The sequence below is a fragment of the Mytilus galloprovincialis genome, chromosome 11 (assembly GCF_965363235.1).
Source record: "Mytilus galloprovincialis chromosome 11, xbMytGall1.hap1.1, whole genome shotgun sequence".
Classification (NCBI taxonomy): Eukaryota; Metazoa; Mollusca; class Bivalvia; order Mytilida; family Mytilidae; genus Mytilus; species Mytilus galloprovincialis.
In genome coordinates, this window is record NC_134848.1 from 22,819,390 (window position 1) to 22,845,692 (window position 26,303).

At 31.8% G+C, this 26,303-nt stretch overlaps 1 protein-coding gene across 1 annotated transcript; it reads left to right on the forward strand.

Moving 5' to 3' along the window:
• Positions 1-14,560: 14,560 nt before the first annotated feature.
• On the forward strand, positions 14,561-25,736 carry LOC143051056 (asialoglycoprotein receptor 2-like). The gene is made up of 7 exons (XM_076224111.1): positions 14,561-14,705; positions 17,523-17,558; positions 19,445-19,624; positions 20,231-20,322; positions 20,896-20,986; positions 24,219-24,447; positions 25,659-25,736. Exons 1-7 carry the CDS (start codon positions 14,642-14,644, stop codon positions 25,666-25,668), a joined length of 702 nt encoding a protein of 233 aa, XP_076080226.1. The 5' UTR covers positions 14,561-14,641; the 3' UTR covers positions 25,669-25,736.
• The last annotated feature ends 567 nt before the right edge of the window (positions 25,737-26,303 follow it).

The following is a 26,303-nucleotide window of genomic DNA, read 5'->3' on the forward strand; positions in this document are numbered from 1 at the left end:
ATATATCATAGTTTCTATTCGACGAATGATATCGACCGATGATAAACAAGAAACTTACAAGATTCCAGATGCGAAAAGACAGTCATATTTACAATCAAGACTAATTTACTAAAGGCAAACAAAGTGAAAACCATCAATACTTAGGAGGTCGGTCATCGACCACAACCGATATGAAGAATACGTGTTCGGAAAAGGACGATACTTAGAGCCGGAAATCGTCCACTGGAAATCGTTTAACTGGAAAACATTTAGAAATACATGGGAAAGTCGATCAAAATCGATATGGGGAACATAACCGTGAAATGGTATATGAAGTCGCCGAACTTGATTCGTCAAGCTGATCAACACAAACTAAAAACCTCAGCTACAAATACAACTGAACATTTCCGAATTAACAACAGTAAATATGTCTGAAAATTGACTTTCAAATGATCTTTCTTTGATAACTGATTATTTAGATTTTCCAGATGTCGTTTAGATCGAAACATTAGTTAAACTGTATGATTGAAATACTAGTACGGCATATTTTCGACTTCATTATCGCGTTTTATCTGCAAATTGAATTGCTTAATCCTTCAATTGATTCGATCTCCGTTTCGGGAAGAAAATTTCCGAAACTGAATTTTCGGTCTATCTTTGTTAAAAGGGAGCAATAACTTTTACACGAATAAGACACCATGTAGATGTCGAAAGAGAATAGACTAATGCCGCTACACGGCAGCACTCACACCAGATGGGATCAGGGAGTAATATAAATTGGAGCAATTTATTTCCTAATCAACTATAAATACAAAAAATGTGTTAACTAATATATTGTTTATGTGCACATAGATGTTTATTTTCCATTATACGATCGTATTTTTCGTGACAATGGCTGCGCGTTCAATGCATGAAGTTAGGATGGACTATATAGAATGTTATAACTACATTTAATCTATCATTTTCCTTATCATTTCAAACCATTTAGTTAGAAAATGATTCATAAGTGAAACATGTGAAACTCACATGAACAGAAAGTATTTAAGGATAAAATGTTATATACTGAGTGTCGGAAAAGGAATACTGTATATTTTATTTTTTGGTTTTAAATTCAAAATTAAAGTTAAAAGAGTTGCTCTCTAACTTCATAATTTCCATTTCCACAACCCAGTTTAAAAGTTTGTGCTTTTATTGTTTACATTCAATTCTAAAAGATTGACAAAACTCTATGTTACATGTTTATTTAAGATATATCGCAGGATATAAACAATATTTTTCAAATTTTTATCGATTTTTGTCTGTTTTACTAACAAACTATTATTGATATAAGTTTGCGTTATACTGTGTTCATTTTTGTTCAAACTTATATATGTACAAGAAAAGATAACTCGAGTTGCTAACAATGACAACACTGTTTGAGCTATTTTCTATAAGACAAAAGACACGTTTATATATTTAACTGTTCCAGCTATTGTCTGTATACAAAAAGACAGATGGTTTGTTTTTTCTTACGTCTATATTATTGTTAAGTCTGTAAAAAATCTATTCACCAAACTTTTACATATCATTGTAACTATTGTCTTTAAGGAGTAAGCCAGTTTTTTTTGTCTAACGTTCACATTATTGTTTTAGCTTTTGTCTGTAGGAATAAAGACAGCAATATGTATGAAGCAGAAATTACAATTCAAACTCACTCTTCAATATCTTATACAAAGACAAGATCTTAAAAATGAAGGCACAGATAGTATACTACTGTTTAAAAGGTATAAATCGATGGATATAACTAAAAGCAAAATTCAAAACGAAAACCGATGGAGAAACATCAACTTTAAGAGAATAACAACTGAACAACAAAAATACTGAAGTGTAACAATCACGAACGCTAATGCAACATACATAATATCACACCGAACCATTATAGGTCAATGTACGGCCTTCAACACGGTGCCTCGGCTCACACCGAACCATTATAGGTCAATGTACGGCCTTCAGCACGGTGCCTCGGCTCACACCGAACCATTATAGATCAATGCACGGCCTTCAGCACGGTGCCTCGGCTCACACCGAACCATTATAGGTCAATGTACGGCCTTCAGCACGGTGATTTGGCTCACACCGAACCATTATAGGTCAATGTACGGCCTTCAGCATGGTGCCTTGGTTCACATCGAACAGCAAGCTACATCTATAAAGAGCCCCCTGAATGACTACCGTAAAACCTTTAAACAGGAAAACCAACGGTCTAATATACCGTAAAACCTTTAAACAGGAAAACCAACGGTCTAATCTACCGTAAAACCTTTAATCAGGTAAGCCAACGGTATAATCTACCGTAAAACCTTTAAACAGGAAAACAAACGGTCTAATCTACCGTAAAACCTATAAACAGGAAAGCCAACGGTCTTATCTACCGTAAAACCTTTAAACAGGAAAACCAACGGTCTAATCTTTAAGAAAATCGAGAAACACAAAAAAAACACACCACCAAACGTCAAATTCCTAACTTAAGACAGGACTGGTGCAAACATTTGCAGAGGGTTTAAACGTTTAAATGTGTACCAACCTATAAAATTGAGAATGGAAATGGGGAATGTGTCAAAGAGACAACAACCCGACCAAATAAAAAACAACAACAGAGGGTCACCAACAGGTCTTCAATGTAGCGAGAAATTCCCGCACCCGGAGGCGTCCTTCAGCTGGCCCCTAAACAAATATATACTAGTCCAGTGATAATGAACGCCATACTAATTTCCAAGTTGTACACAAGAAACTAAAATTAAAATAATACAAGACTAACAAAGGCCAGAGGCTCCTGACTTGGGACAGGCGCAAAAATGCGGCGGGGTTAAACATGTTTGTGAGATCTCAACCCTCCCCCTATACCTCTAACCAATGTAGTAAATCTTATTTATCACAACACAGAAAGACACTCTATAAAATATCAATTGAAAGGCCAATTTCATCCACAGAAATATTAACATTAACTATACTATGTAGTCCCAATCTAAAGAGAACATTTTTACTTTTACTTTTTCGGTCATAATGGTTGACGTATTTTGTGCTCTTTTAGGATGTTTGTGTTTAACAATATCTTAACAATGTATAAATCATACTTCTTATCTATTGACTTTCTCATTAACGATAAAAATGAAAATATATTAACATAATGTTCAAGTAATTATAAACAGTTGTTACAAAAGTACGTCAATATTGTCTGAAAATTGAGTAATGAAATCATTAAAAGTACAAAGTAGCAACAACCTTTCGGTAAGTTATTGAACTTTTATATATACATTTATCTGTTATAACGTACACACATTTATCTGTTATCACGTACACACCTATCCACATATCTGTTATCAAGTACACACACATATCTGTTATCACGTACACACATCAATCTGTTATCACGTACACACATCTATCTGTTATAACGTACACGCATCAATCTGTTATCACGTACAAATATCAATATGTTATCCCATACACACATATATCTGTTATCACGTACACATATATTTGTTATCAAGTACACACATCAATCTGTTATCACGTATACACATCTATCTATCATAACGTACACGCATCAATCTGTTATCACGTACACACATATATCTGTTATCACGTACACATATATATTTGTTATTACGTACACACATCAATCTGTTATCACGTACAACATCTATCTGTTATAACGTACACATATATATTTGTTATAACGTACACATATCTATCTGTTATAAAGTACACACATCTATCTGTTATCACGTACACACAGCTATCTGTTATAACATACATACATCTATATGTTATCACGTACACACACCTATCTGTTATAACATACACACTTATATCTGTTTTCACGTACACACATCTATCTGTTATAACATACACACATCTATCTGTTATGACGTACACACACCTATCTGTTACAAGATATACACATCTATCTGTTATCACGTACAAACATCTATCTGTTATCACGTACAAACATCTATCTGTTATAACTTTACACATTTATCTGTTATAACGTATACACATCAATCTGTTATCACGTACACACTTCTATCTGTTATAACGTACACATATCAATCTGATATCACGTACACACATATATATGTTATCACGTATACACATCTATCGGTTATCACGTATACACATCTATCTGTTATCTCGTACATACATCTATTTGTAATCACGTACAAACATATATCTGTTATCACGTACACACACATATCTGTTATAACGTACACACATCTATCTGTTATCACGTAAACACATCTATATGATATCACGTACACACATCTATCTGTTATAATATACACAAATCTATCTTTTATCACGTACACACATCTATCTGTTTTAACTTTACATATATATCTGTTATAACTTACACACATCTATCTGTTATCACGTACACACATCTATCTGTTAGCACGTACACACATATATCTGTTATCACGTACACATCTATCTGTTATCACGTACACACATCTACCTGTTATCACGTACACACATCTATCTTCTATCACGTACACACATCTATCTGTTATAACTTACACACATCTTTTCGTATCATGTACATACATCTATTTGTTATCACGAACACACATCAATCTGTTATCACGTACACACAACTATCTATTATCACGTACACACATCTATCTGTTATCACGAACACACATCTATTTGTTATCACGTACACACATCTATCTGTTATCACGTACACACATCTATCTGTTATCACGTACACACATCTATCTGTAATCACGTACATACATCTAAATGTTACTACGTAAACACATATATCTGTTATAACGTACACATATCTATTTGTTTTAAAGTACACACATTTATTTGTTATTTCTTTACACATCTATCTGTTATAACGTATACACATCTATCTGTTATCACGTATACACATGTATCTGTTATAACGTTCACACATATATCTGTTATCACGTAAACACATTAATCTTTAATTTACGTACACATGGATAATTAAAGTTCTTATTGATTGACTTCCTTATCAAGGATAAGAAAACAAATAATTTAACAAAATTATAAATGTTTAATCAAGCACATCTCAAACAGAAGGTCGGTTGAAAAACAACACTTTACGACGAGAGCGATGATTTCAGCTCTCCAATTGTGCACTTTTCATTTCTAAGTAGCAACATTCCAGCAGCACCTGCATACGGGGTAAATATCTCCCAATTGATCCGAAATGCCCGTGCCTGCGTTTCCTATCATAATGTTCTTGATAGAGGGTTGCTGCTCACTAGAAAACTATTAAATCAAGAGTTCCAAATGGTAAAGTGGAAATCATCGCTTCGTAAATTTTACGGGCGCCATCACAAGTTGGTTGACCGTTATACAATAACCGTTTCAAACCTGATATCCGATATGTTCCTTACGTCGTCACTACAATCCCCTTCACTCCATGAATGTGACCTACCGAATTATACTATTTCCCGGATTTGTTATAACATATGCAACACGACGGGTGCCACATAAGGAGCAGGATCTGCTTACCCTTCTGGAGCACCTGAGATCACCCGTAGTTTTTGGTTGGGTTTGTGTTGCTTATTTTGTAGTTTTCTATGATGTGTCATGTGTTCTATTATTTGATTTTTTTCATTTTTAGCCAGGCGTTGTCAGTTTATTTTCGATTCATGAGTTTGACTGTCCTCTGGTATCTTCCGTCCTTCTTTTATAGAGTGTTTGGGATGTTTGACCATTGACTAATTAAAATTATTTAATGGCAGTAATAAAATCTTGAGAGTCTTTTCTCTACCTATATAACATATTTTTGTTCTGTTGGGACACAAGAAACAATGTATGTGTTGTCCTATTGTTCATTTTTAAGAAGTATTCAATGTATTTTTAAGAAGTATACATTGAAAACTAATTCATTCACTACTTAATTACAGGGGCAGTAAAAACAAGAACATGAAAAAAATACTAAAATGGATTCAGTATTTACATAAGACAGAGTCATGTAAGAATAAAAATCTAGAAAAATGGCTGTTTAAAAATTAAATATCAGTGCCTTCATACATGGGTTTGATATTGCAACATAAACCGAAATAATTCTATAGTAATAACGGATATGTTCTTTGTGTCGAAACCACAATCCCCGTTGCCTTTTGACGAATGTGACCTACTAAATTAAACTATTTACCAGATTTGTAATAACATAAGCAACACGACTGGTGTCACATGTGGAGCAGGATCTGTTATCCTTCCGGAGCTCCTGCGATCACCGAAATCTTGTGTAGGGTTCGTGTCGCTTAGTCTTAAGTTTTCTATGTTTTGTTGAGTTTGCCTGTCCCGTTTGGTATCGTTCGCCCCTCTTTATATGTTATAGACTTTATAATTTCATTTTAGATCTGATTCAGAAATGTATCAACACAAAGAATTAACTTTTATGTTTACTATTTGTTTAGCTAATAATACTGCTCATACCTTTGTATTCACATTATTTAGGAAAAATAGGAAACATGTTGATTAAATGTATTAACCAAGATGCTATACCTTTCTTTTCACCACAAACGGTTAAGTTCAGTCACTTTTAAAAGGCAAAACAAATTTTCAATATCACTTAATCAGACATTTTTTTGTTCCCGCTAAACTTTTGACTTCCGGAATTTAAAGCGCATTAGGGTAATTATATTGACCCAATTGAATGCAACAGTAGAAAACTGAGAGTGTTCTGTTTTTCAAGTTCGAATTACATATAATTATATAAATAGCACTATAAAATATATTGATTTTTATTTAAGCTGCTTCTCTTTCCGGATGTGAATCGAATTTACCACACAATATACTGTGGACTCACTTATATTCGAGGATTTCCTGGATACCTGGAAATCATAAATTTTATTTTCTAACAAATTACAAATGTTATATAGAAATGTATGCAGACTTTTAGCAAACTTCAAAATAAGATATCCACGAAAATGATAATTTATTCAATCCACGAAAATTGATCCCCCACTAGATTAAATGATTCCACAGTATTCATTTTTGAAATATTTTTGAAAAAATATAAGTACGTATATTTGTTTCTTTTGTTTTTGCTTGTTTTTGTTTGTTTTTGTTTGTTTTTACTTTATAAATTGTAGTAATCAAAATTGTTTTCCTGTTTTTATTAAGAGACTGAGTAAAACAAATATTGAATAGAATGTAAACAATGTATAATGTATAATGTATAATCCGTTTTAATGAAGTTGGAAAAAAATAATCATAATGTGAACTATTATATCCAAGTCACAATTTGTAAAAGTATATCATCATAGGTCAAAGTATGGTCTTCAGCACGGACTCTTGGCTCACATCAAACAGGAAGCTACATGTATTAAGGGCTCCAAAATACTATTGTAAATAGATATAGGAAGATGTGGTGTGAGTGCCAATGAGACAACTCTCCATCCAAATAACAATTTATAAAAGTAAACCATTATATGTCAATGTACGGCCTTCAACACGGAGCCTTGGCTCACACAAAACAACAAGCTATCAAGGCCCGCAAAATTACTCGTGTAAAATCATTCAAACGGGAAAACCAACGGTCTAATCTATATAAAAACGAGAAACGAGAAACACGTATAAATTACACAAACAAACGACAACTACTGAACATCAGATTCCTGACTTAGGACAGGTGCAACCAAAAACATTCAAACGAGAAAACCAACGGTCTAATATATACAGAACAGACAAGAAACATTAATAACCAACATCAACATGAACATCAGATTTCTGACTGAATACAGGTGCAGCGTGTTTTAGCGCCTTAATAAGTACTTAACCGTAGCCCTTATAGGAAACACTGATGTACTATCACACATTTGAAATAAAAGAGGGACTAGAAATAAAATACACCATATAAGATATCAATTGAAATGGCTTCTCTCGATCAAAAGACATATTAATACCGGTGAATATACAATATGTTTCAAATCTAAAACTATTTTGAATTTTTACATTTTCTATTGACTTTCTCATCAACAATAAAAATGATAATGTATTAACATAATGATCAAGTAATTATAAACAGTTGTTACAAAAGTACTCCTACATGGTCTGACGATTGACTAGTAAAATCATTAAAAGTACAAAGTAGCAACAACCTTTCAGTAAGTTATTGAACTTTTATATATACATTTATCTGTAATCACGTACACACATCAGACAACGGATAATAAAAGTTCTAATCTATTTATTTTCTCATTCCGGATGAAAATAAAAACAATTTTACGAAATTATAAAGTTTTAATCAAGCACATCTCAAACAAAGGGTCGGTTGAAAAACAAAAATTTACGACAAAAGAGATGATTTCAGTTTTCCAATTGTGAATTTTCCATTTCTAAGTAGCAACATTCAAGCAGCACCTGCATACGGGGTATGCTTCTCCCAACTGATACGATATTCGCGTGTTTGTATTTCCTATCATGATTTTCCTGATAGAGGTTTGCTGCACACAAGGAAGCTATTAAACAAAGAGTTCCAAATGGTGAAGTGGAAATCATCCCTTCGTAAATTTAACAGACCCATCACAAGTTGGTTGACCGTTATGAAATAACCGTTTCCACAATCGGATATGTTCCTCCTCACTTTCATGAATGTGACCTACCGAATTATACTGTTTATAGGAGATGTTAACATGAGCAGCACGACGGGCGCCACATGTGGGGCAGAATATGCTTACTCTTCTGAAGCACCTGAGATCACCCCTAGTTTTTGGTGGGGTTCGTGTTGCTTATTCTTTATTTTTCTATGATGTGTCATGTGTTCTATTGTTTGCCTTTTTCATTTTTCGACAAGTGTTGTCAGTTTATTTTCGATTTATGAGTTTGACTCAGTGACTGTCCCTCTGGTATATTTCTTCCCTCTTTAAAAGAGTGTTTGGAATGTTAATAGATTGACTAATCAAATCATTGAATGGCAGTAGTAGAATATTGAAAAAGAGTAATTTCTCTACTTATCTATCATATTTTTGTTCTGTTGGGACACAAGAAACAATGTATAAGTTTTTATTGTTTATGTTTTTAGAATAATTTGTCGTATTCTTAAGAAGTATACATTGCAAACCTGGTTTTTCGTTACTGTATTACAGGGGCAGTAAAAAAATATAAATAAATACTATACTTTATTCAGTATCAAACCTAACACAGAGTCAGAAATAGTAACAAATCAAAGGGTAGAAGAAAAAAATATCTGATACATGTATGTTCAATGCGTCGTAATTACAATCACCGTTTCTTTTTCACAGATGTGACCTAAATCAAACTATTTACCAGATTTGTAATAACATAAATAAACTCAATATAGATACCAGGATTAAAAATTTATATTTACGCCAGACGCGCGTTTTGTTTACAAAATACTCATCAGTGACACTGGAATCAAAAAATGTTTAAAGTGCCAAATAGGCAACCCAACTGTTGCCATATGTGGATCAGGATCTGCTTATCCTTCCGGGGCACCTGAGGTCACCGAAATCTTTTGTAGGATTCGTGTTGCTTAGTCTATGTAGTGTTGAGTTTGCCTGTCCCTTTTGGTATAGTTCGCCCCTTCTTTATATGTTATAAATGAATTACCATGCATGGATTTTATAATTTCATTTTAGATCTGATTTAGTGATGTATCGATACTAAGAATTAAAATTTTATGTTTACTATTTGTTTACCTAATAATACTGTTCGTACCTTTGTATTTACATTATTAAGGAAAATAGGAAACATGTTGATTAAATGTATTCGCCAAGATGCTATACCTTTCTAATCACCACAAACGGTTAAGTTCAGTCAGTTTTAAAAGGCAAAAAAAAAAAAATCAATATCACTTAATCGGACATTTTTTGTTTCCGCTAAACTTTTGACTTCCGGAATTTAAAACGCATTAGGGTTATGGTATTGACCCAATTGAATGCAACAGTAGAAAACAGTGATCTTTTTTTCAATGACGTTTCGAATGACAAATAATTATATAAATAGCACTATAAAATTTATTGATGTTTCCTTAAGCTGCTTCTCTTTCCGGATGTGAATCGAAGTTTACCACACAATATACTGTGGATTCATTATTATTCGTTAAATACTATTTTTTGAGGATTTCGTGGCTACCTGGATGCAACAAACTATATTTTCTAACAAATTAAAAATGTTATATAGAAAAGTATGCAGACTTTTGGCAAACTGCAAAATAAAATATCCACGAAAATGATAATTTATTCAATCCACGAAAATTGATTCCCACTAGATTAAAGGAATCCACAGTATTCATTTTTGAAAAACTTGTTAAACATACAAGCACGTGTATTTGTTTCTTTTCTTGTTTTTTTGTTTCTTTTAACTTTATAATTTGTAGTAGTTTAAATTGTTATTTTGTTTTTATTGAAGTAAGAAACTGGGTATAACAAATGTTGATAAGAATGTAAACAATGTATAGTCCGTTTTAATGAAGTTATAAAATGAAAATGATTAATATTATGAAAAAATAATCATAATGTGAACTATTATATCCTAGTCACATTTTGTAAAAGTAAACTATTATAAATTTAAGTACGGTCTTCAACACCACAGATCTTTGACTCATACCAAACAGCAAGCTACATGTAAAATGGGCTTTAAAAATACTATTATAAATCATTCAAACGAGAATACAAACGATTTAATCTTTATAAAAAAGCAGAGAAACACTTGTGGTAAAGTAAATCCAGAAGAGCGCTTTGGACGCAAGAAATTATTAAACGTGTAGTTTTCAATTTTTTACATTACTGGGTCGATACCTCCGCTGGTGGAATATCAGTCCCCGAGGGTATCTATAGCTCAGTAGTCAGTGTTTCGGTACTGACATGATTTTAGAAACTTTACTAAAATAGTCCGTTTTTGAATTTTGAAATCATTGAGAAATTAAGGTTTGAACTCCCGCAGGCAAAGTTTACTTAAGCTGAATTTGGCTATTTATTTAAGGTATTTTTGACATTTAGTTCAACGGTTTTGGTACTTATACATCTTCAGGTTTCAAATGTTTGGCTTTGAGCGTTCCTGATGAAGGCAAATACAGAAAAGCGCTTCGGACGCAAGAAATTATTAAACGTGTTGTTTTCAATTTTTTTATGAACAACATCAACAACCGACAACTACTTAACATGAGCTGTTTGACTGTATACATAAAATATTATATTGAAATGTCTTCTCTCGATCACAAGATATATTAAAACAGGTGAATATACAATATGTTCCAATCTTAAACAATTTAAAATTTTACATTTTCGGTCATAATGGTTGACGTATCTTGTGCTCTTTTAGGCTGTTTGTGTCTAACAATATGTTAATATTGAATAAATTATATTTCTTATCTATTGACATTCTCATCTACGATAAAAATGAAAATATATTAACATAATGATCAAGTAATTATAAACAGTTGTTACAAAAGTACTTCTACATTGTCTGAAGATTGACTAACTAAATTATTAAAAGTACAGGGTAGCAACAACCTTTTGCTAAGTTAATGAACTCTTATATATACATCTATCTGTTATCACGTACACACATCCGACAACGGATAATAACAGTTCTTTTCTATCAATGCGCTCATCCTAGATGAAAATAAAATTAATTTAACAAAAGTATTAAGTGTTAATTAAACAAATGTTATAGATTATCTGTTTAAAATTAATTAATTAAATCATTAAATGACAGCTTTGGTAAAAATCAGGGAATTTATTCAAATCATTTAATTAATCAATTAAATTTTTTAAAACATGGCCGGACAAAATCTCACTAAGTTTACTTTCCTGTTTTAATGTAACCCTGTTCCTGAATAAGAAGTAATAAATCATTTCTTTCTTAGAGTCTAGTAGTTCTATGGTTCTCTACATCACATTTGGGTACAATGATAGTCTATTAAGGAGTAATCTCCCCTCGTTGGCCCCTTCTAGTACATTTCAATCAGATTTTGAATCAGATACCGGAATAGGAACATGAAACAAATGTAAACCCAAATCGATAAAATAGGGAGGTATAGGGTTATTTTCGTGCAACGTGTTTTGCCATGGTTATTTCACGGGCAGCTGCGAAAAAGGTTCGTTATACACCGTGTTTCGTAAAAATAAGTATAGAGATCAACGTGAAGGTAACTTTTAATTGTTCGTTCATCGTGAAATGGCAATTTTATTTCGCAATCTCTCATTCAGATACCCCCCTCTTTTACGCGCCTCATGAATTTTTGTTTTTGTTTTTTTGTTATGTTTGCATCACAAATATTTGAACGCTTTGTCAATCATTTCAACTTTCTGAAAATAACTTAGCTGAATCTGCTGTGTAGAGAATGTTGATCATTACTGTATATAACATAAATTTACATGTACACATGTACACGTGTAATTTTAGATGTACATATGTACATGTGTAATTTTACATACACACATGTACACGTGTTATTTTACATGTACATCAACGTCTAATAGTTAGCCTCTAAGAATAGTAGTTTAATTGGAAATCAACGCATTTCAAGACTGTTAAAATACCTCCATTGGAAATGAAAACTCTTATAGTATTTAATTACGGCGCGAGGCAATGGCACAAACACTTACACAGAATGAGAGCCAGAACCTTAACAACTTAAAGTATTGCTGGTCGAATTATGTTCAAGTAAAATACAGGAGGTTAAATTTAAATATTATTATTTTTGACCCCAGAAGGTCAAGACTCAAAATGGGAAATAGTCTAGTTAGTACTTTGCAATAGCTCCCTTCATTTAAGAACTGAATACTTTTTTGTAAATGTATAAAAGTGTATAAGCGTTGACTGAAGAAATTTTTGATGATGAAGCTTGCACTATCAATGATTTTGCAACTTTATAACATTTCTTTACTTAGCATTCAATACTTGCGGGATAAAATCATTTTGTTTGCTGTGATCACGAAAACACGATTTCGATTGAAGTTTTCTTATGTTTATTATGTTTTTTTGAGGCAGAAGCACGTGTCATCATGAATGTTATATTTCATTCTGAAATGAAAGTTAGTTTCAGAATGACGCTATATTGCTGTTAGCCATATAAAAAATACACATGTAATGTAATGTTATCTTTCTTTTACATGAATCTGTCAAATATCAGTATCTATCTTATTACATTTTGTTTTAGAAATTGCCACTAAGGATGTTCTTGGGTGAGGTCTAGAAATTGGTGTCAAATGTTTGGACTCCTTTGTTTTTTTTCTGTCAGTAAAGGGTAAAATAATTTTTCCCATTTGTCTTTTCATATAAAACTTCAACAACTCTTAAAACAATCATTAACACACATTTAAGCAGATTCTAGATTTCTTTTCTTTCGAATTGAGACCCATCTAATATCAATATAAATATAAGGTATTTATATAAAATCAAATATCTCGCAAATGAGCCCGATAACCAATCGATATTTTTAGCCTGTTTTTTTTTCCTGAACTAGTGCCCTTCCAACATAAAATATCATATTTAAATTCTTGTTTTTTTTAATTCACCTAAGAATACATTTAAGGCTTTATACCTGTTACATATTTCGGGAAAATCTGTGAAACCTGTCAAATTCATTTGATATTTATTTCTTGTTATGAGCATTTGAAATAAAATAAAATGATTTTAACCTAGATGATAAAAATGTAAAAGACATGAACTGATCTCGACCAGGATACCACAAAGGGGCACAAGGCGTCAATTATTTTAGGAAGACAAAGGGTTAATTTATGGCGTCCGAATAAATGAGCATTGCGTTAGGAAAAAAGCCGTGGCGTCTCACAATGCTCAATTGCTATAGAGAAAACGCTCATTTAAGAACAGTGTCTTCAGGCATATCAAGAAAGTGCGAAACTTGATCAATACATTCAAAATCATTACTTTAAAACCTGTTAATATTTACTTAAAATTGTGTAATATACAACATTCCTTTAAAATTATCACTTTTATCATAGCTGTGGATAAATTCATCTATTGACACGATATTGTATTTCTATTATTATTTCCTAGATAAGGTAGCTCTTTATAAGGAAGCTATTAAACAAAAAGTTCCAAATTATGAAGTTGAAATCATCCCTTCGTAAATTTTACGGACGCCATTACGAATTGGTTGACCGTTCTGGAATAACCTTTTCACAGAAGATACCAGATACGTTCCAAATGTCGTAACTACAACCCACTTTCCTGCAGCACGAATGTTACCCAGTGAATTAGCCTATTTACCGGGTTTGCAGTTTGAAATGACACGATTCTTTTGTATAATTACTACCTGGTCTTATGTTTCCATGTCCGTTTTAAAATTTAATCATATTTTTGTTTCATTCCTATATTTTCAGTTACGTGTTAAATTGTCACATAACCTTAACTTCTCGTTTGGCTGCTTGTGGTATACAAACACATGTAGCATTGTTAACGGCAGAAAGAGTAGTGTTTCGCTTGATTGAAGATTGAATAAATTTCAAAACCGTTTTTAGCTCAACAACAAATAAGATTTCAATGGTCTGTAACATGTAATTGTCTGATTGGTTATGATGTTAATTGTTAGATATTTTCCTTAATCAATACCTGATGTTGGGTATATATACTGTTGTCAGTTGGCTATATGTACAACACATTAACGTATTAAATTGAATCATTAAAAGCGTCAACGATGAATTCAGTAATTCTCACCATAACCGTTCTTTTGGGATTGTTATTTGTTCCTGACGTTGAAAGTAAGTTTTTATTTCTGAATTTAAAGAAAAACAAACACTTGTAAAGAATCATTGAAATCAAAAGCAATGTATGAAGCTTTTAATTGTTTCTTATAGATGGTCAGCACGACAAGAAACACTATAATATCTCGTATGCTTGTTAAAAACGAAACATATGACATTTCAAAATATATGACACGGATTATAAGTATTAAGTAATATTTGTACGATTGATTTACGTGATAGGATATAAGAAAATATATAAATACTGATATGGTTAATAATATATTTCTTCATGCAGTCGCCGTTTTAACTTTTCGTGAATGTATTTAGAAACGCACAAAAAGTTTTCTATATTCATCCAATATTGTTAACAAAATTTCTAGACTTTCAAGACAATCAGTATACTTCTTTTGTGATAATAGTTGTCAAATGTACAAGGATTATAATTAATTACACCTGACGCGAGTTTCGTCTACATAGGACTCGTTAGTAATACTCGGATCAAAATATACTTCTCGATAATAGACCCGAAGTTTCATTATGTTTAGTACAGTCTCTTAAGGGAGTTGGCTTCTCAGTTTCAAAATAATTAACCTTTCAAAACACTAACATATATTGAAAGGGGATAAATAAAGGAATCAAAAGAGCAAAATTTTTAAACATTTATTCTCTGATTATTGAAAAAAGTTCTTTTTAAATAAAATGTCATTTGATACGACTGTGATACAAGTGGGAGGTTTGGCGCTATTCAACCAGGTTCAATCCACCATCTTCTACATTTAAAAATGCCTGTATCAAGTCAGAAATATGACAGTTGTTTTCCATGCGTTAGATTTGTTTTATCATTTGATTTTGCCGTTTGATTAGGTACTTTTCGTTTTGATTTTTCCTCGGAGTTAAGTATTTTTGTGGTTTTACGTTTTTGTCCAGTTTCTTTTCACTTGCATTTAGATAAAGATGACATCATTGTATAGAAGTCAATAAAAATCTTCAAATGGAAATTTTGTATCAAATTAGTTTCTGGAAGTAATGAAAGGCATTGAGTGTTCAAAGACTCAAATTGCATATTCATATCCATATCCAACTTAAATATGCAAGAGATCGCAATTGAATGTAATTACCATTTGTTTTTCATATTGTACGACTTAAGCTGGAATATGTATTTTTTTCTTTTTAAATTGCACTAGTTATCATATAAAACTCAACAAGCACATGTTGATATTTGATTTTGTAATTTTCATATAAAAATATAGAGTTCTCTTTTGACACCAGATCATGAAATAAAAATTTCCACAATTTTCAATTTTTGTTTCAATATTCATAATATTACCATGCAATTTTTGTTGTGTTTTTAGTACAATTCTGATACTGTATTTTCTTCAGGAATTAAATTAAGGAATTAATAAATTACTTTTTGTCACAAGAACGTGATATAGATATTTGCACAATTTACAATATTTGAACTTCCAGATTACTTGTACATCTATGTTTGAGTTTGGATAAACAATATGAATCGTGTCATAATATCAGTATTGTTATCATTTTTAAATATCTTAAACTTATTTGTCGACATGGAAAAAAAATAAATTCCAAGAATACCTTGTCAAACGGGATTGACTTTCTAAGATAATTAATAAAGTAATCCATATTGTTATTACTATTAAACATAACAAATAGAAAAAGAGAATGTGTCAACGAGACAACAACCCTACCAAAGTGCATAAAACAGCCGAAGGCTTCCAGTGTCGTCAACACAGCGAATAAATCCCACATGCATCCTTTAGAACCTTCAAATGTGTATCGAATGAAGCCGCCAACTCATTTTGATTGATAGAATTTTGTCAATGTTTAAAAGAGTCGAACAATTTTATATTAAATTATTAAGATTAAAGGAACATTTGTTTTATTATTAATCTGTGATCAAGATATAAAATATGTAGAAACTAGAGTTAAAGATAAGTCACCATGGAGTTACATTCTATATAAATGTGTACATGTCATAATTATAATGTTTTATATCAAATATGAAACCAAATCAAATTTCACCGATGGTTTCTATGGTTCAAAGTATACTAAAATATAATATGTTGACATATATGATGTTCATCAGCAACATACTTGTTGATGTATCATAGGGGGCCACCACGTGACGGCGTTAAACCAATCACAACGTGGTATTTTACCTGAGGTGCGATACATATTGATATCTGCTCATTCAAGAATGGTATTTTAGCACCATTGAGATATTTACGAACATTCAATTGTGATAAGACTGATTGTTAGATATTTTTCCCCTAACGTTTCTATTTTTCGAGAATTAAAAAAACCTTGAGTGCACATGTGTGCATGCTGCTTAAGCAATAACATGTGTTTATTACTCAATTTATTTCACTTGACTGGGCGGAGTTTAACCGATTCGCTCACAATAAACCAGTCCATCTATAGATAGGTGTTTTAGGATAAACTCATCAATGAAGTGTCCAGTCATTGTTTTTTAAATTCTTTTGATGACACTGATAGGTGATTAGAAATCAGTAATAATTATAACGGCTATCATCCTTATCACACACATCTTCAAATAGACTGTCCTTATGCAAATTAAAACGTAAGCTCCGCCCGATCAGTTGAAATGACATTGGTAATAATATCCCGATAAACATGGGATAAACTTTGCTAAGCAATGTTTCCTATGAGCATGTTTAGTTTGAGTATTGATGTCATTTACTTTGATGTTAACAAAAAAAAGTCATTACAAAGTACAATGTTGTACCTTAATTGTACAATTGTTGTGTCCCAATAAACTTCAAATTGATAAAAATATATTAATTGTTTCAGTGAAAAGCAAAAGATGTCACAAGAGACCAACTGTTGGTGAGTAATTACTATGTCTATTTGTTTGGTTGCCCGTTCAATATTGAAGGGGGGGGGGGGGGTCGGATACATTTAAATCCCGACATCCCGAAATTCGAAATAAAAAAATCATGGACCCAAAGAGGATCAATGCCAAAATTCCGGGATAAAAAGCCCCCGACCCGGACCTACCGAAAAAGGTCCTGTCCCTCTTATTATTGTTAATCAACAAAATTATAAACAACTAGCAAACACCTGTACGCTTTATAATTAGCTAGCTATTAAACCAGGCTTAACCTATCTTTTCGTCGCACAGTTTTGGTATAAAGTCATCCTTTCTTTCCATTGGTTGATTTAGTCGTATTAATCGAGCGTTTGATTTTGTTATGTTTTGGTAGACTTCTTTATTAATTTATTTACATTTATTTATTGGATAGTTTTTCATATTTGCAAAATGCTGAACACTTCATAGAACATAATTAATTTATTTTATATTAGAAACGCATTTGATATAACACATAAAAAGAGATTATGATACACCTCTTTCGAAAATATTTCCCTAACTGTTGGCTTTTCCAGCAATGTATATAAATAAATAAACTCATCTAAGATCCCAGGATTGAATTTTGTATTTACGCCAGACGCGTGTTTCGTCTCCAAAAGTATAATCAGTGACACTCAAATCAAAAAAGTTTAAAAGTACGAAATTTGAAGAGCATTTAGGACCAAAATTCCCAAAAGGTTTGCCAAATACAGCTAAGGTAAATGTAATTTTCCTGATGTAGAAAGACTAAAATCTTCAAAAATTCAAAACTTTTGTAAATAGTTAACAATTGACATGACCATATCAATGATAATGGATAGCGGACACATTGAATTATAAGGTAGACTCAGACTACTATCCATCTAGAGTTTATAAAATGGTCAAGGAATTATAGAACAAACATACCTCTGTTAACTGATTCGTAACTATATTTTGATGTTGCTATAGTATATTAACTCACGATAGGCTGTGTACGCTAGACCCGGGTTTCGTTTGCATAAGACTCATCAGTGACGCTTTAAAAAAAAGGTAAAAAAGGTCAAATAAATAACAAAATAGAAGAGAATAATATCAGAATTTTACATGACATTTTGCATATCGCATGTATTATCAGCCCGATGTTCAATATCAGCCCAAGTGCCGCATGATGACGATAACTGATAATACATGAGATATGAAAAATTACATTATGATCTTTTTATCATATGCTTCAACAATGGAGAAAAAATAACAGATTCGTTTTCCCCCCCTTTTTGATCCTTTTACCATGTTTACGTGGTTCCAAAATCGAAGTTCAAAGATTGAAAAGTTCACGGACGTCGGACCCCATATTAAGTACATTCGATATGAAATCTTTCTATCAAATGCTTCAAAAAAGAAGAAAAATATGTTAAGATGGACGAATCGACATAAAGAATAATTCAACAATATACATAATGAACACTGTTTGGAAAAGTCAAGTTTTTTAATGTAACTTTCTAATTTTGATATTTTTTTTTTGTTTTTATTATTTTACACATATACTTTCCATTATTTAAATAATTGTTTGGTACACTACTTTGTAATGTTTTTCACTGAAAACGCAGCATTAATGTGTATTTTCCGGAATTTGCCGAGTATCACCGGAATGCCATGCGATAACGTTACGGAACGGCATGTGATAACAATCGAAGCATATGATAAACTTTTCATATCAGCCCGCTAAGCACCAATTCCAAAAATATGGAGTTTACGTTAATCTAATGTTATTATCATAAAGTAGAAATCATAAGTTATTTAGTCCAAGTATATGATAATTTGTTTTTATCTTATGAAAAAGGTATGTATGTTTTCATGCGATGTATCTTTATACATATATTTGTAGTTGAATGTCCAGACCAATTAAACAGAACCTGTGGCAACGACTGGCGCATGATTGTTACCACCAAAGATAAATACGTTGGTGACACGGGAAAGTTGACCTGTTTAGCTGGTTTTTCTCTGATAGGGAATCCCATTATAACTTGTTTAGAGTCGGGCGTATGGAGTCCTATAAATGCTACATGTAATATGTGTTTTATTTGGCTACTTTTTTTATCTTTAATCGCTCCGTTTTACTTTCCGTTTTAAAAAAATCTTCCAATTATCTGCTTTTGGCAAGTGTTAAAATGATCAGTATAGGGTCAAGCACGTTTTACTATCAACTAATGAAAAAAAAAAAAAAAATCAAGAGAGAAATTTTTCCCGCCAAAATTTCAATGGCTAAAATCTCGAAAACTAGCACACAGTCCTATATTTTTTTTTCGTGCGTTTGGTTCCTATATAAATCTATCATTATATACTAGTGTAATGAAAATCTTGTTATTTTGAAACTGAGTAGCGAACTTTCATAATGTTTAACTAAATATAGTACGTAAAGATTGTTTATATCAGTATTATTATATTTGTTTTTTCATATTAACATTGATATCAAGTATGGACACAAAACACTGTAAAATAGTGTTACTCCTAACGACACTATATATTCGTGCTAAGAAGTAAAAGCAAAATCAAATATTGCATTTACAAAAAAACAGGGTGAATCTGCATTTATATTTTGATAACTTAAAAGCAAGAAGTTTCCTCAGTACTATAGCATGTCATTTGAGGTTTCGCTTTTATCTATCTGCAGGTGTTCCAGATGATCTCGAAGCTTATGTACGAGATTTCAGGGGTTCGACATACACATTTGTTAAAACCTACAAGAATTTTAATAATGCAAAGGTGAATCTATATACATACATATGATAGTTCAACACGTTTTACAGTAATATCGAAGATTTGTTACCGAAATATTGATTATTAAAAATATAAATGATTGATATATGTGTTTAAGATTGAAATGTGTTTGTAATGTGTGCATATTCGTGTTCATTTATTTTGTACCTTTATCTTATTTCATAGAAGACTCTTAACTTTTAATTTCAGTAATGTATACATTAACTTTTGAATGTGGTTAACTTAAGAAATGACAGTAATATTTTTTCTGTCTATGAAGAAATAACATTAAAAATTTGGTGCACACTGAATAACGCGCGTAGCGGGTTATTTAACAGTGTGCATCACATTTTTTAAAGGTTATTTCGAATAGACAGAAAAAATATGACAGTCATTTCTTATAATTTAATTCTAAATTCCATTTTGAACCATAGAAAACAATGATAAAAAGGCCGATGACGTCACGGTCACATGACTAAATTATGTCTATAGGCTGATAACAAAATAACGTCAGCCAATCAGAAGACGCGTTACATCCAAAATTAAATTATTATTATCTGATCAAATCATGTTTTGTAGTTTTTGTGCTCTTCTATGTGTGGAACTCTGGTGGAAATAAACAACAAAGAAGAAAACCAGTTCATTGTTTCAGCTATTGAAGAACTATTTGGTTAGCAAATATATTTTGTTAATTGATCTTAAAATTAGATATATGTCATAGCATTGAAAATTGTACAACATAATTGGACAAAAACGTAGATCTTATTTTGACATGCATTTTATCAAAAAGTCCCACACAAAAATAATACCGAACAAATCGTAGAATTAAGCTTCTCAATTGTAAACTGTCTAGTTCTATATAGGAAAATACCACCAGCTCTGCATACGAAATACATATCATCAAAATGCTTCAATGTTTTGGAGCTTGTATTTCCTATCAACATTTCTATAATAGAGAATTTCTGATTACAAATAACTATTAAATCAATGGTGATAGAACCGCAATTTTATACGTGTGCATGTAACACCAATTTCGTTGTAGAAGGGTCTAAATACATCACAAACAACATATTCCAATTGACCAAAAGAGTGAAAATGTGTATTTTAACAAAACGCATTTGACTAAAAGGTAGAACAACTGATCCGAGTACACAGTTATCGTCCTGTAATTTTCATTGTCCATGATTATAGTCCTTAGTGTGGACAGGTTGTTACTTACCAATTTTTTCATACCCCTTCCAAATCTATTTCCCAATATTGTCTGCCTCAAATAGCAAGTAGGGAGTGAAATGATACTATAAACAAAGGAGTAGGTCCGGTAAGGACCGATTTTGGTCTCAAATTTCAGGTTCATCTGACGAAAGATTTTGACCACTTTTTAAACACTTGAGTGTCTATTTTATTTGAATTAATTAGTTTATGTGAAAGATTTTAACAGATTAAGTCATTAAAAACGATCCGATTCAAGCTCAAATATGAAAAATCTACCTAATATGCCGAAAAATGTCACTTTTCAGATGGTTTTTGGTAAAAATGAAAGTGGCCGCATCCGTGTTCATCCTCAACCTTTATATATGTTATGTATTATCATAAAATACAACTTACATTTCAATATTAAGGATGAACACGAATGCGACCACTTTCGTTTTACACGAAAACCGTCTAAAATTTAACTAAAATGCTAGAATTATGAGGATTTCAGTAATTTAGCATGACTTAATGGTGCTAGTACCGGATATATGTGCATTGTATTGTCAAAAACAGCCCATATTTATGTTGCAGAAGCATTCTACTGTCCAATAAATAACTAAAGGTTTACATTTTAACAATTTTTGTAAAACTGCTATATTTTGGGGCCAAAAAGGGGTCTTACTGAACCTACTCCTTTGGGTCATGATTTTTAAAGTAAAGTAGTGATTTGGTCCAGCTGAAAAAGATAAGAAATTGGCACTTTGGAAGGTGCCAAAAGATTTCAAGACCCCCTTAACATAAAGTTGTGCACATTTAGAGTTAGAGCTGACGAGGAATGTAACACCCGGCCACCAAAAGCTTTATATTTTGTGAAACCAAGGTGGTCGAGTGGTCTAGCGCGTCGGATACAGTGCAGGCGATTTGGTATCACGATACATAAGAAGCATGAGTTCGAATCCCGGCGAGGGAAGAACAAAACATTTGCGAAAGCAAATTTACAGATCTAACATTCTTAGGTTGATGTTTAGAAGATATATATATATATATATATATATATATATATATATATACCCTCATCCAAAAATGAGGGTACTTTTTCTAAAAATGAGGGTACTTTTTTTTGGCATTCCAAATACCGTTTCGATCCCTAACATCACTGAAGAGACATTTATTGTCGAAATCCGGATCTGGTGTACTAAAAAATTATTGACACCGTATGTTTGTGGCATAACATCGTGGCCATAAGTTAATTATTTTCTGTTTAGTATTAAAGGAGTAGGTTCAGTAAGACCCCTTTTCGGCCCCAAAATATAGCAGTTTTACAAAATTGTTAGAATTTAAACTATTAGTTATTTATTGGACAGTAGAATGGTTCTGCTACATAAGTATGGCCTGTTTTTGACAATACAATGCACAAATATCGGGTACTAGCACCATTAAGTCATGCTAAATTACTGAAATCTTCACTATTCTATCATTTTAGTTAAATTTTAGACGGTTTTCGTGAAAAACAAAAGTGGCCAAATTCGTGTTCATCCTCAATATTGAAATATAAGTTGTATTTGATGATAATACATAACATATGTTAAGGTTGAGGATGAACACGAATGCGGCCCCTTTCATTTTTGACAAAAAAACATTTAAAACGTGACATTTTTCGGCATATTTTGTAGATTTTTCATATTTGAGCTTGAATCAGATCGTTTTAATGACTAAAACAGTTAAAATCTATCACATAAACTAATTTATTCCAATGAAATGGACACTTAAGTGTTTAAAAAGTGTTCAAAATCTTATGTCGGATGAACCTGAAATTTGAGGCTAAAATCGTTCCTTACCGGACCTACTCCTTTATATTAAGATCCATTTTGTTACATCTTGTGATCAATTTTATTTGGCAATCGCCAATGGCAGTCAGCAGGGTTAAAGAACATCAGTTGTTCGACATGTTAGTCAAATGCGTTTTGTTTAAATATACCTTTTCACATTTTTGGTCTTTTGGAAAATGTTGTTTGTGCTGTTTTTAGACCCTTCTACAACGAAATTGAATGTAGTTTTCAATTAAGACTCGTTTATATATATATATATATATATATATATATATATATATATATATATATATATATATATATATATATATATATATATATATATATATATATATGTATGTATTTACTTGATATGCAGGTGCTGTTTTAATATTGCTAGAAAATGTTCACAATTGAAACATGAGATCCTGATATGAGACACTATATTTATTGACTGTTTTGTTTTAATTCGAATATGAAAGTTTCATTCTTATAGTCAACATAATTTAAATTATTTAATGCGAAAGCTAAAGTTTAATTAGGGATTCTTTCAATTTTCCTCAGAAGCTTTTTTGTATATAAATATGATTTATCTCGTTTAAAAAATACGTTTCTGCTTTACCTGTTCTTTTAATTGAATATAGAGTTATAACACAGTAACTGATATATTATACCTCTAAATTATACTGACAATGAAAGGTCACACTAGGCTACCAAAAGCAAAACTATTGAATTCAGTCTAGGTGGCTGAGTAGTCTAGAGAGATAGACACAGTACAGGTGGTGTTGTTTTGATATACCAAAAGCATGAGTTCGAATCCCAGCGAGGGAAAACCAATAATTTGCTGATATCTATGTATATATATATATATAAAGGTAGCTTTCTTTCAACTACATGTTGTAGGTTTTCTGCGCACATACATTGGATTACAGCGGTCAAGGGATAGCATTAATTATGAGTGGCAATCTGAAAATACGACAGCATCAAACGAGTTTGACGACTGGTACGTGAACAATCCTGATATAGCTCTTGGAAGAAGCAGTTGTGTGCTGATTAATCTCCAGCGAAAATGGGATGACGTGGATAATAATTATTGTTTCTTTCAAGCAAAACCATTTGTATGTGAATCCAGGTAGGATATGTTATAATTGTTAAAACAGATAAATATAACTGAAACTTGATTTTTGTCCATTTTGTTTTTAAATTAGATATGTCTTTGTGTATAATCTACTTAATCTGATTGCTACCAAGACAAACCCATAAATAAACAATACACAAGCACGAACATAAATATGATATCCTAGAACATGGTAAGCAAATGTATTTTGTCAACTGATCTTCCAACAAGATATATGCCATTGTATTGAAAATTCCATAACATCTATGAGATTAAAAGAAAAAAAAATGCCATTCAATGTATACTATTTAATCTAATGATGTGTCACACAAATGACATACTCAAAAGTACTGGACAGTATTACAGATAGCAACAATTTCACAAACTTAATTGTTGAAAATGACATTCAATGCCACTGCTAGTGGAGTTATTATTCCCTGAGGGTATCACCAGCCCAGTAGTCTTTACTTCAGTGTTGACATAATTTATCATTGATATGGTTATAATTATTATAAAATAACTGTTAACAAAACTTTACATTATTAAAAATACTTTTTACTTAATAAGATTTTCTACCTACAGAATATATTACTTTAGCTGTATTTGGTCACAATTTCGGGAATTGTTGGTCCACAATGCTCTTTAATTTCGTACTTTATTTGGCCTTTTTAACTTTTTTACTCGAGCGTCACATGTCATGGGGATGAATCTTTTGGAGACAAATTACTTTATATACAGGTTGTCTTCACAATGACATAATTAAAGCATGAGTCATTGGTTTTAATGGGACAAAAATATACTCATGTACAGCAAAATTTAATACTGTGAAAATAATTAAAAATGGTCTGATGTAGAATTAGACAGATGAAAAATAATATAACTGGAGTTTTGTTTTCTCGTTTGTATCTGCCCGACAAATTGATTCTGAAATAATGCCAGAAATCCTAAGTTACCATGGTTACTACCCTGGGCAAACACAATGCTCTCAAGATCAAAAGAAAAATGAGGACTTAAACTGTCGTATGGTAAACAATACATAACATGATCATACACATGTTTACACCTTATTCGTAGGACTACCGGACTATGTTTTTATCATAGAGCATAGTCCAGTATAGATACCAGTAACTCTTATTATTTTCTAAAATTTCACCAATTGATTTTAAAATATGAAAATTATAGTATCTCTCCTGAAAATAACTCATATCTTATTTTCTACTTTGCAGGTTTAACTAACCACATGGAGACAGCGAAAAGACAACGAGACATACAGTTATAATAAAATATCAAACAAAACTTTATAATTGTATAGCATTGTTTTTTGTCAAGCCTCTATCCCAACGAATCTCTGCCAATTGATTTTGTAAGAATATTAGAATGATGGGGTGGATAGGAGTAAAGGAACATGACGATGACGGGGTGATATGTGTCACTTAATGAAAAACAATTGAACGGGAGTCAAGGTGGAAGGAAACGGGGGTTAAGAATGAGTTAAAACGGACTGAACTTGGGGGTAAGGGGTGAAACAAAGAAATATTTTTGTACATAAACCCATGACATGTCGTGATTTGGTCGTTTGAGATTGTTTGCGTTTCTGATGTCGATATTTCATAGCTTACAATATGATATGTAATTTTCTCATCGTTAAATGTTGTAGGTGTGATGTAGATTTGCTTAGATCGACGTCATTTACGTCTCCTGTGGATATTAACAACATCTGTTATTATACCACATTTTCTTAGGTTAATGTTATAAATATATAACTTAGCAGTTTTTTTGGTCGTGGAAAATGTCTATCAAAGGTACCAGGTTTAAAACTTCAATACATCAGGCGTCAACCAACTCGTGATGGCGTCCGTAAATAAAGGCAA

Bases quoted from the DNA above. Each gene is read 5' to 3' on its own strand.
- LOC143051056 (XM_076224111.1), top strand. From the start codon at position 14,642: ATGAATTCAGTAATTCTCACCATAACCGTTCTTTTGGGATTGTTATTT. The intron at 14,706-17,522 runs GTAAGTTTTTAT...TAATTGTTTCAG, and splicing joins ATTTGTTCCTGACGTTGAAA to TGAAAAGCAAAAGATGTCAC. The intron at 20,323-20,895 runs GTGAATCTATAT...CATGTTTTGTAG, and splicing joins AGAATTTTAATAATGCAAAG to TTTTTGTGCTCTTCTATGTG.